The sequence below is a fragment of the Lolium perenne genome, chromosome 7 (genome assembly GCF_019359855.2).
Source record: "Lolium perenne isolate Kyuss_39 chromosome 7, Kyuss_2.0, whole genome shotgun sequence".
Classification (NCBI taxonomy): Eukaryota; Viridiplantae; Streptophyta; class Magnoliopsida; order Poales; family Poaceae; genus Lolium; species Lolium perenne.
Genome location: NC_067250.2, coordinates 60,879,360 through 60,892,056, shown reverse-complemented (window position 1 = coordinate 60,892,056; position 12,697 = coordinate 60,879,360). Strand labels below are relative to the sequence as shown.

At 49.0% G+C, this 12,697-nt stretch overlaps 1 protein-coding gene across 1 annotated transcript; it reads left to right on the top strand.

The window, feature by feature from the left end:
* Positions 1-7,433: 7,433 nt before the first annotated feature.
* LOC127317337 (uncharacterized protein At1g66480) lies at positions 7,434-10,506 on the top strand. The gene is made up of 2 exons (XM_051347890.2): positions 7,434-8,350; positions 9,967-10,506. The coding sequence occupies exons 1-2, from the start codon at positions 7,532-7,534 to the stop codon at positions 10,009-10,011; spliced, it is 864 nt and encodes a 287-aa protein (XP_051203850.1). The 5' UTR covers positions 7,434-7,531; the 3' UTR covers positions 10,012-10,506.
* The last annotated feature ends 2,191 nt before the right edge of the window (positions 10,507-12,697 follow it).

Below are 12,697 nucleotides of genomic sequence, written 5' to 3'. Positions count from 1 at the left end.
ATATCCATGCCCCACCCCCGAAACGGCCAAGGCTTGATGATGGGGTTCATCGCTGATGCTGGCACCATCTGAATCTTTCCAAACATCTGACACGCTTGGCACCCCTTGTAATAATTGAAGCAATCTTCAAGCATAGTTGGCCAATAAAACCCTGATCGCCTGATCAACCACTTCATCTTATGAGCCGACTGATGCGTTCCACAGGCGCCTTCATGCACCTCATGTAAGAGCCGATTAGACTCAGTCGGTCCTAGGCATTTGAGCAGCAACCCTTCCAATGTCCTGTAGAACATGTCGTCTCCTATAAGGACATACTTCATGGCTTTGTATCTTACCCGTTTAGGTGCCCCCCGAGCCGAATCTTTTAAATAATCGAAGATCTCGGCTCTCCAATCATTCTGTTCCAGGAATTGTATCTGAACTTCCGATCCATCGGCTATATCTATGTAGCCTGACGCCATTTGTGCGAGATTGTTGGCATCGGTATTTTGGGATCTCGGGATCCAATTAAAGCTGATGTACCGAAACTGTGTCATCAACTCACGGCATTCCACCCAATATGGGAAAAGCGATTCACTTTCGCAATTATATTCATCCGTGAGCTGGTTAATCACCAACTTTGAGTCTCCAAAGAGCTCTACAGCTTCCGCTCCAGCTTCCAATAGCAATTCCATTCCCTTACGTATTGCCTCATATTCTGCTACGTTGTTGGTGCAAGGGGTAGATAATCTGATGGAGAAGGAGTATTCTGCCCCCCGAGGCGACACGAGCAGAATGCCGATGCCACAACCACCGTCACAAACCGATCCATCGAAGAACATAGCCCATGCACGTATGGATAGTGCTGCTATATTGGTACTGATCCGTTCAGCGATGAGATCGGCCAACGCTTGGCCCTTGACTGCCTTCGCAGGCTGGTACCGGAGATCAAATTCTGACAGCGCAAGCATCCATTTACCGAGTCGGCCTTTCAAAACGGGGGCCGACAACATGTGCTTGACGACGTCTGATTTACAGATGACGATGATCTCTGCCGTCAGAAGGATGTGATGAAGCTTGGTGCAGGTAAAGAACAGGCAGAGGCAAAGTTTCTCAACCTCAGGATATCTTGTCTCCGCGTCCAGCATCCTTCTGCTGAGGTAGAAAACGACTCTCTCAACGCCATCGTAAAGTTGCACCACCACCGAAGCAATGGACGTGTCAGCTACTGACAGGTAGATGTAGAATGGCCTGTCTTGCTGGGGCGGAACTAGTACAGGCGGCGTCGTCAGATATCGCTTAATTTCATCAAACGCCTGTTGCTGTTCTGCCCCCCAGTGAAACTCGTCGTCAGATTTAGTCTTCACCAGCGCCATGAACGGCTCGATTCGTCCTGACAGATTAGAGATGAACCGCCGGACGAAATTGATCTTGCCGATGAGGCGTTGGAGCTCCTTTTTCGTGGTTGGCGGCTGCATGGTACGCACCGCCTCCTGACTTTTCAGGCCGATCTCAATTCCCCTTTCATGGACCAGAAAACCTAGGAATTGACCAGCCGTCACGCCAAAGGCACACTTCTTCGGATTCATTCTCAGCCCGAATTTCCGAGTTCGGTCTAGGACGCGCCGTAGATCGTCCAAATGCCCCTCCATGGAGACCGATTTGACCACCACGTCGTCGATATAGATCTCCACCAACTTGCCGATCAGATCATGAAATATATAATTCATGGCTCGTTGGTATGTTGCACCAGCATTCTTCAATCCAAAGGTCATGACCACATACTCGAACAAGCCCACTGCCCCTGGTACTCTGAATGCGGTCTTGTGTATATCTTCCGGAGCCATGAAAATCTGGTTATAACCGGCGTTGCCATCCATGAAGCTCAACACCTTGTGGCCAGCAGCGGCGTTTATCAATGTTTCTGCCACGGGCATTGGATATTCGTCCTTTGGGGTGGCTCTGTTAAGATCTCGGAAATCGATGGCCACGCGCCATCGGCCGTCCTTCTTCTCCACCGGAACGATACTGGAGATCCACTCAGCATACCTGCATGGCCTGATGAATCCAGCGGCCAACATTTTCTCGATCTCCTTCTTGACTTCTTCCAGGATTTCGGCCCTCATCTGACGTGCTCGTTGTTGGAACGGCCGAAATCCTTTCTTAAGGGGGAGCCGATGCTCAATGATGCTCCTGTCCAACCCAGGCATCTCCGTGTAATCCCATGCAAAACAATCTGGGTATTCCTTCAACAGGGCTATCATCTGTCCCCTGAGCTGTGGATCTAACTTCTTGCTGATAAAAGTAGGTCGAGGCTTATCCCCAGGACCGATGTCGACTTCTTCTAGCTCATCAGCTGATGTAAATCCGTACCCTAGCTTTCCGTCACCTGTGAGGTCGACGCCACATACTGGGAGAGCAGGTGATACGGATACTACGGGCCGATCACTAGCATCGGCTTCTACCTTGATCATCACCAAGATGTTTTGGCGGTGTCGGGGCCGATCGCATGGAGCAGCCTCTTCCTTATCTTTGCTACGAGAGCAGTTGCCCTCGTCTTTATCTCCATCAAGGGGGTGTCCCAGTTCTATCATGCTGATGTTGAACGAGTGCCCTGGTTGGCACCTCCCAGGGTAAGTACCGTTAGTCCTGTCAACGGCACGCGACGGTGAATTAGGCACTCCTGGTGCCGCCGATGTGCACGACAACGGCAGACGGGGCTGGAGTGGCACCTTTCCTCGATAGGTCCCGAGGGCTGGCTCTAATAGAGAGTGCTGATTCTTCATGACCTCCTTGATCATCCGAACGGCAACATGCTCCAAAGTATTCACCAGGCTCTCGGAATGGAGATGCAACGAGTGAGCCACCATGCCACCAATCTCCTGGCGCACGGCCCTGGTACATTCCTCTGACGGGACAGATAGATCCACTTCATCGAGTGCGCCTTCCGGTGAGAACCCCTTCCGCCTGACGCCATGCGAACGGGTTCTGTGATATGAGCCGATGAGGTCGGCTTCGAGGGTGGCCTTGATCTCGTTATATTTCTTCTTGAGCTCTTCAGGCAGCTCCTCGTAGGTGACTGGCGTGCCGTCCGCCATCTCAGATGTAGATGGCGATGTGGTTGATGTAGACGATTGTCCCACCGGGCGTGCCAGAATGTGTTGACTGCCAAAACCCACCGGCGGGCAGCGGCCTGTCAACACGGTAGAGCCGGGAAGAGCCTAGAGCTGCGGCTGGCTGAGACCCCTCCGAGCGACGGCCCGCAATGCTCTTCTGGTCACACGCGGCGATGCGAAGTGCAAGGGCGTGCCACCTGACCTATACCTGGTCAGGAAGGTGATGGGGATGCCTCGCTTAGTTTCCTGCATGGCATACACGTAAACATTAAATACGAGCCTCGATCGGCTCTCAGGTTATCCTGTGAATCGGCTCAAAGAGCCGATCCACCCATGATTCGTACGGGGTGCACGAATATATGGTGATCCTGCTTGATCAAGATAAAGCTAATGAGATCTACGACGATTTAGGGTTTTCACCGCATAATCGGATCATCCTACTCCAGGTTGGGCCTCGCGGCCACGCACGGTGATCGTAAGCCGATCCTAAACAAGGCCTAAAAACCAACATGAAGTTGATCCTCGGAACATCCTGTTTAGGACTTGCGAACGCCACCCTACATGCCGCTGGATCCTCCCCCCCTTTGTAAGGCCTAACTATTGCAGATATTAAACAAATCCTTGCAGAACAAGGAGCAATCGTAACGGATCAGATCTACTAAATAATGATCAAGCGGGGTGCCGCCCCCACACCTGAGATAGATGTGAGGGCGGCTAGATATGCAAGGGTTGCACTACGTAAGCATGTTATACGAAGAACAATGCTAACCCTAACACATCTATGATAACTACGTTGCTCGCCATCAAAGACGCTTCAGTACGAGCAACGCATGAACAACGTGGGGCTTGTGCTGCCTAGATCGCAAGATGCGATCTAGGCAGCATGTCGCTTACCTGATAGAAACCCTCGAGACGAAGGAGTTGGCGATGCGCCGAGATTGGTTTGTTTGGGTTGAACGTGAGTTGTTGTTTATTCCATAAACCCTAGATACATATTTATAGTCCAGCGGACTTTCTAATTCAGGCGTGCACCTAACCGTGCACGGGTAAAACTCTAACTCCTAACTTTAAGATACGATCTAATATATTACAGATAAATGGGCCATCTAGCCCAACTTTGCGTATAAGGCCGATCTTCGTATTCTCTCCATATATAACCTTCAAGCTTATCTTGATCGTGACCCACTTCCAACTTGGTCAAATTTTGGTGATAACATATTCTCATATATATTAGGAAAGATTCCTAGTAACGAATGTACCTGAGATGTGGTTGTAGGAGTATTGGTTGTATCTATCATAGAGATGTCCTCATCACGCCGTCGCGTGGCACCCCGGCCGCCCCCGCCGGCATATGAATTTCGACGACGTTTGGATGCGCGAGCAGGCGGAGATGCTCGCGCCACCATCGCCGGCCGTCACGACCGAGCAATGGCGGCGCAACCGCGAGCTCGAGCAGCACCTGCGCATCGTGGAGCAGGACGAGCGTCTCCGCCTCGAGTGGGCGCGCGCGTTCCCGGAGGACGTCGCTGCGATGGAGGCGTTCTACGTGAAGAAGAACGAGCAGCAAGAGCTGAAGACGAAGGCGGCGGCGAAGAAGAAGGCCGACCGCGAGAAGCGCCGGGCTGAGTCGGCGGCGAGGAAGGCGGAGAGGGCGCAGAAGGTGGCGCGAAGGGCCAGGAGGGCAAGGAGGGTGGAGGAGAAGAAGAGAGGTGTCGGGCCGTCGACGAACGCCCCCTCCTCCGCCTCCTCCTTCGAGTGGACGACCACTCCGGTCGCCAACACTACTCCGACTAGTGGATCGTCGGACTACGACTGGGAGGACTCCGAGTAGATTTAGGGTAGTTAAATAAAATGTCGGTGTCTCTCGAACTTTTAATATTTTGAATTTCTAGTTAAATTTTCGTGTTTTATTTGATTTGTTTCGAACAAAACTAGCCGTTCGCGCGGCCCCGCGCGCTGCAAAATGGCGCATCCGGCGGAGGACCAATTTACCGCCCGCGCTGTAAATAGAGCATCCGGCGGAGCAAAATTTAATTGGCCGCGCGCTATCCGTTTGCAGCGCGGCAGAAAGACAATTTAGCGCGCCGATTTTTACCCTGCCTGTTGGAGATGCTCTAAGACTAGAGTCTACAGTCCTTCGTCCAGATCGAACGCGACAGGAGAGCTGACATGGATCATCGGACTGCTAGCTCCCGGCTAGCACCCGATCCGACGAAATAAACCCACCGGCAGCGTGGTAGCTAGGCGGCTATGGCTTCATTAACACGATGCGCCGCCGCCGCCGCCGGACATTCTTCGTCCCGATCCCATGCCGACGTGCCGTGACGGCCGCCCGCAAAAAAGGAAGACCCACCATCCGGGCTCGGCGGCTGGGTGTCCGCCGTGGCCATCACGGCGGCGTGGTACGCGTGTTGCTCGATCGAACACCATTAACTAGCTGCGAGACAATCAGATCAGACCACATACTACAACATACTAGTTAATGACAGAGTTATTAGTTACTGGTGCGACATCAACGTTTAGGATATAAAATGACAGGGAATGGTAGATGTAAAGTTGGCCACGGAGGAGTTTACAGGGGCGCCAGAGGCGGATTTCGACCAGTCGACCTCGTCATCACGCTCGCCAGGACTGTAACTGATGTGATCGGAGAGGAGAAGCTGTGTCAGGGACGCATGCTATGCTAATGGTGGAGGTCTCATAATTTCCTCCTCTCAAATTAGGCACGCGGTCAGTTTTGCGCAGAAAGTACCAGGCTAATCTAAATTTTACGTCTGCACCGCCCAAGGCTGAAGCAAACATGCACTTTACCGCACTAAGAATATATCGGAAATGTTCTGACCAGTACACTTAGAAGATATCATCGCAATTACGTTTACTTTGCTCGAAGTTACTCAAAAGTTACTGCTTTAATTCTCGAACTACACAATTGGACGGTCAAAAACACGTTTATATTATTCCCGAGTGATAGTTTATTTAAAACAATTTTTTCCCGTGATAGTTAGGCATCCATCCATCTAGTGTAAGGGGCATGTATAATCAGTCACGGAGTCAGGAATAAATTTGAGGTGCGGTGGAGATGATAAATGAGAATACGCAAGACTCCACTAAATAAATGTTGCTTTCTTGTTTTTTTTGTTCAAAAGTGCAATGCAATTAGTAATGTTAGAATAAAGGTTTGCACCCAAAATACCTCACAAAATTGTAAATTACAGGAAGTGCAATTTCAGTCGATAACAACGAGATCTGTTTCAAATTTGAAGTGCAATTTTGATTCCAAAATTTCTTTCATTATGTACTTGCTTTCATTATGAATCGCAGCTAGTTGGCTGGAACTTGCAAGCTTGGATTCACCAATCTCCGTCTGCCGGAACTGGGATCACCTCTCGACCCTTATGAGTACTAGTTTCTCCGGATAACGATCTTTTGGTATCATGGTCGCCGGCACCTTCTAGTTTACGTCGACGACTTCTCGGTCGCCTCTCCTACAAGCGCCTAGGTTTTTCAAGCTTTCCCCGACACGATATTTGCTATGCCAGAGGCCTATAGGTCGCATCGAGCTTTGTTCACGGCGTGCCGTCGAGGGATGCGGAAGATGGTGCTAATTTTTTTTTTGAAGAACATGTATTTTATTTCTTTTTTCATGTAAAGATGGTCTTGTAAGGGCTGTCGCATAATATATTAGAAAAATATGGAAAATATTCAGACCATTACACTTATACTACCTTCGAACTGAAATAAAGTACAAAAATGCATGCATGCAAGCCTAGGTCTGTCAATTAAATGAGATTGGAGGGAGTAGAAGATAACATTGCACTTAAGTTTACTTGGCTCGAACACTACAGGAGAACTGTTCTTTACCGTGCCCCGAAATCACACGTCAAAGACGAAAATCGTTTCGGCAAAGGCTTTGCCGTGCGGCCGTGCACGACAAAGTTTGCTCGGCAACGATCCGCCCGGCAAAACCACCTTTGCCTTGCATCGCGCGAAAATCGCACGGCAAAGGGTCACGATGGCGCACGGCAAAGAGGCGCGCACGGCAGTGAGACTTTTTCCCGTAGTGGAAGTTACTGATTTGATTCTGGAACTACATAATGGGACGGTCAAAAACGTGTTTTTAATTTTCCTGAGTGATAGTTATAGGCATCCAGCAATCCACTGAAACCGATTAGCCATGTCCTAATGGTATATGAGTGTTTCATGTCAAAAAGAAAAAGTCCTGCATGGTAGGCAACTAAAAAGACAATGGGAGCGAGCGAGCCCAGCATCACTCACGAAGACTCACCACACAAGCTTTGACTCCCAAACCTTTTAAACTCCCACGCCCCACACACGCAGACACCGCAACGAACAACGCCAACTCAACCCGCCGGCCACGCTCACCGCGCAGAGCAGAGGCTAGGGGCGGCCAAACTCCAGAGAGAACGCAGCCGGCAATGGGCAACACCATCGGCGGGCGGCGGAAGGGCGCCAAGGTCATGCAGCTGGACGGCACGGCGTTCAGGGTGAAGCCGCCGGCGTACGCGGGCGCGGTGCTGCGCGACCACCCGGGCTTCCAGCTCCTCGAATCCGAGCAGGTGAAGCTGCTCGGCGTCCGCGCGCGCCCGCTGGAGCACGACGCGCTGCTCCGCCCGGGCAGGCTCTACTTCCTCGTCGCGCTGCCCAAGCCCGTCGCGCCCCCGCGCCGCGCCTGGTCCGGCGCGCTCCACGTCGGCGCGCGCGAGCGGCTCGAGTCGCTCATGCTCACGCGCCGCTCCACCTCCGACCTCACTTTCCCCACTGGCACCGCGCCGGCCTCGCCAGCCGCCTCCGACGGCGGGCCTGTGCAGCTCAGGATGCGCCTGCCCAAGGCGCAGCTGGCCAAGCTCATGGGCGAGAGCCGGGACTCCGCCGAGGCCGCCGCCAAGATCATGCAGCTCTGCGCCGCCAACGCGGCCGGGAGCGGCGCCGTTACGCCGGAGAGGTTCGCGCCGCGGACGCCCGAGAGGTTCGTGCCCACGCCGGACTGGGGCACCGGCGTTCGGCTCCCGCAGACGCCCGAGCACAGCCCGCGGTTCGCGCCCACGCCCGACTGGGGCGCCGGCAGGTTCTCCCAGACGCCGGAGCAGAGCCCGAGGTTCGCCGCGACGCCCGAGTGGGGCGCCACGTTCATGATACCGACGCCGGAGAGAGATACCGGCATGATGGCGAAGACGCCGGCCGAGAGGTGGTCCGCGCTAACCGGCACGCCGGGCGGCAAGGTCAGCCGGAAGGAGGTAATTCCCTGCTTCGCTCAAAGTTTTTACTATGAATCATACTATATTCTTGCTAGCTATCCAAAACAAATTATACGTACGCGTTAGTCCTTTCGTATTGCTTTTCGTTTCATTGTTGTTTCTGATACAAAAATAAAGCATTCAGTTGTTTCCGAAAAGCAAAGGAATTGACGCATATGGCACGTCATTTGTCAAGCTTGCCGAGTTACTACTTACTTGGCATAATTTAGTCAATGATAAAAAAAATCTGCTATTTTGTGAAGCATTTTTATCATATCAAACTGAATTCTCTAGCCCAACTTTGTGCTATGGATCTGTTTATTTCTCCAAGATTGACTTATCAAATTTAAGTACGCAGAGATCGAGTTAAATTAAAATCGAGAATTTAGAAGGTTTGTTAAACATAAGAACATTTAGAAGATCGCAACAATCCAGTGTTGCATTTCGCATGGACATCTCCAAAAGATAGTAATCCAAGCTGTCAATGTTCCTTTTCCTTGACCATATACACCGTTAGTAGGTTAGTCGTATATGGCAGGAGTCATAATAGGAAGAAGCGATGTAGATGGGTCTAGCGTGCCTCAAGTCGATTCCAGAACTTGACCTCAAGTGGATACAAAATACCGTTGATTATCATGCTCAAAAAGACCAGCATACTAGGCTAGCAGTCGTACATCTACCTTTGAAATATGTTTCTAATGCTGAATTTTCAAAGCGAAGCATCTCTGAATCTTCAGTGTTGTCAACAGATATTTTCCCACTTCGATCTGAAACTGCTGCGTTGAGTAGTTTGCATTTCATTCCTATGGATAGTCCTTCATCTGTGGATTCAACAAATCCGTCTATAGATGTTTCTTCTACGTGTCTAATAAGTAGAACGTTTGTCTATAGTCTAACTTGTAGAAAGTCTATGCGTTGCGTACCCAGGATGATCTTGAATTCCCATGGCCAGGCATTACTGCATTAGACGTACTTAAGTACGGCTCAAACACTTATGGTGGCAGTACAACCACGCCGAGAGTCGCATCTCTAACTAAGTAACCAATTAGAGAAAGTTTCAAGGATCATAACAGGACAAGTTGCTCCATCAGAATTATACAGTACCCATTAGTGCCTCTTTGGCCGATTCTTTGCAGTCACCCTCACTAATGTAGCAACATACTGATCTGATTCATTATTGGGCACCTCAAAGTCAGAAGGGTAATATCAACCTTTAAACTAGCTTAGGCAGAGCATGCAATCGTTACATGATACCTATTTTGCTGATAAAGACATGACATAGTATGCTACTATGTCACTCAAGTTAGTCCTATCATCTTGAGAATCGAGCAAATTATTTTTTTTATCTGCGCTATTCTTCTGTCTAGAAGATAAGGGAAATCAGCATTACGTTTCATTACAGATTTCCTTTGCTTTGTTATTTGGCAAGTGCATGGTAATGACTTCGTCATCTGATTTTCTTTCTCTGTACTTCGCTGCTCAGATCTTGGCCCATCGTTTTCTCTTACTATTGCCTAAACACCTTTACTATTTGGATTAGAACGAGTTAGCCGTCGCTTTTGCTGACATTTTCTCGTGTGATTAATTTTCCTTTCTTTAATTCTTTGGTATTTCAGAAGCGAACACGGTTCGTCGCCTTACCAGACGAGATAATCGCCTAACGAGGGGAGCTAATACATCACAAGAATGTTGGTGCACCTTCAGCTTAACCAGTCATGATGCTTACAAGATCAACCACAGTTAGCCGAAGTCGGAGACGTTGCGAATGGTTTCCTGCCTCGCCTCTTCCTTCTTCAGGGTCTTGGATTTTGCAGAGATTGTGAAGGAGAAGGAGATGGTGAAAGGGGGATAAGTGGTGAAGAACTGAAGACCGGTCAGGTATAGCTGCATCGACTAACTCGAAGGCTCCAGCTCAGTTAACCGGGGGGATTCACGCAGTCTACATCACCTCGTGACTACATTGACAAACTGTAACAACAAGATCTATGAGTTCCCTAACTAACGTTAACTCGAGGCCTCCGACACCGAGAAGAGGGCTCACCAAGAGCAGCGATTATGTCAAGCGTAGGATGTAAATAGGGATGTGAATAGAGCTGAAAGTTTTCGACTTCTCTATAGAAATACAGAAACAAAACAGAAATATGGAACTGAAAACATATTTTTTTGCGGAAAAGGAACTACGTTTTCTGGCAGAACAAACGCGGCCTGATACGGAATCCAAATATGTCATTGCCAAGCCAAACTGTCAAAGTGGCTCATCCCAAAACAGACGACCATGTAACCCTTTTTTTTTTTGTTCGAGGAAGCTTCCATGGTTCCACCATTCTTCCATTCCTCAATATATTCAGCACTCACACTAGGGTTAGAGTTGAGGATTGTCGGTTTCTTGTGTCGCTTCATTTTGGCTTCAAGATTCAAGCTGTCTCTTGGTTCCGACAAATATCTGTTTTTTCGCTCCGTATTCGGTCTGCATCTACTTCTGACAATATATGTTTTCAATTTTTTCCAGAGTTACACTATTCGTATATGATTCCGCAAAAAAAGTGCCACCACTCTGTTTGTCAGTTTGGGCTCCATTTTCATATCTAGTCAAGTGAAGCTGAGAGACGGAATCGACCTAATCAACTAGGCCAGGATTCTTCACGCCAGCCCCTTACTTACCGAATCAAGTCTTTTTGAAACGGAGCAAAAGCTTTGCCCAGGCGCATTAATAATTGAGGAGAAGTTTTACAAGACAAACGATACACGATACCTGAGTGTTATTTCACTCAAGGCTTAGTCCTGCAAAGACCCACAAGCGGGCTTCGTTCTTAATTCTATGTAGAATCACTAAAGGAGGAGCTTGCTTTTTTGAACTCTTGTGTTTCTCTCTCTCCAAATTTCTCACGAGTTAAGCAAGGTCAGCGAGGCAAGCGCATTGCAGTTCTAGGATGAACTCCCCGTTATCGAAAACCACCAACTTTTAATTGTGAGGTTCATCCATTGACGAGGTTGTAGCATGTGCGATATGGGTTAATCCAAAGAGAGTGACCCGATCTCACACATTGATAATGTGTGGGCAAAGAAATTAAAAACCTTGGAAGTGATTTGGATACAAACTCACGCACAAACACAAACCGACTGTCCTCGTTGGCCCAATTCACCAACTCGATAGAGTTTGCAAGGAAGAGATGTATACGATGGAGTTACAAGCAAATATATTGACAAGTGATAACGCGTGAAGCACACGTCCGTTGGGAACCCCAAGTGGAAGGTGTGATACGTATAGCAGCAAGTTTCCCTCAGTATGAAACCAAGGTTGTCGAACCAGTAGGAGATGAAGGCCACGTGAAGGTTGTTGGTGAAGGAGTGTAGTGCGGCGCAACACCAGGGATTCCGGCGCCAACGTGGAACCTGCACAACACAATCAAAATACTTTGCCCCAACTTAACAGTGAGGTTGTCAATCTCGCCGGCTTGCTGTAAACAAAGGATTAAACGTATGGTGTGGAGAATGATGTTTGCTTGCAAAGAACAGTAGAGAACAGAGTTTGCAGTAGATTGTATTCAGATGTAAAAGAATGGACCGGGGTCCACAGTTCAATAGTGGTGTCTCTCCCGTAAGATAAATAGCATGTTGGGTGAACAAATTACAGTTGGGCAATTGACAAATGGAGATGCACATACATATCATGATGATTACTATGAGATTTAATCAGGGCATTACGACAAAGTACATAGACCGCTATCCAGCATGCATCTATGCCTAAAAAGTCCACCTTCGGGTTAGCATCCGCACCCCTTCCAGTATTAAGTTGCAAACAACAGACAATTGCATTAAGTATGATGCGTAATGTAATCAACACAAATATCCTTAGACAAAGCATTGATGTTTTATCCCTAGTGGCAACAGCACATCCACAACCTTAGAACTTTCTGTCACTGTCCCAGATTCAATGGAGGCATGAACCCACTATCGAGCATAAATACTCCCTCTTGGAGTCACAAGTATCAACTTGGCCAGAGCCTCTACTAGCAACGGAGAGCATGCAAGAACATAAACAACACATATATGATAGATTGATAATCAACTTGACATAGTATTCAATATTCATCGGATCCCAACAAACACAACATGTAGCATTACAAATAGATGATCTTGATCATGATAGGCAGCTCACAAGATCTAACATGATCGCACAATGAGGAGAAGACAACCATCTAGCTACTGCTATGGACCCATAGTCCAAGGATGAACTACTCACACATCAATCCGGAGGCGGGCATGGTGATGTAGAGCCCTCCGGTGATGATTCCCCTCTCCGGCAGGGTGCCGGAGGCGATCTCCTGAATCCCCCGAGATGTGATT

Excerpts from the sequence above, each read along its gene's own strand:
- LOC127317337 (XM_051347890.2), top strand. The coding sequence starts at position 7,532 with ATGGGCAACACCATCGGCGGGCGGCGGAAGGGCGCCAAGGTCATGCAG. Across the intron at positions 8,351-9,966 it reads GCAAGGTCAGCCGGAAGGAG|AAGCGAACACGGTTCGTCGC; the intron begins GTAATTCCCTGC and ends TTGGTATTTCAG.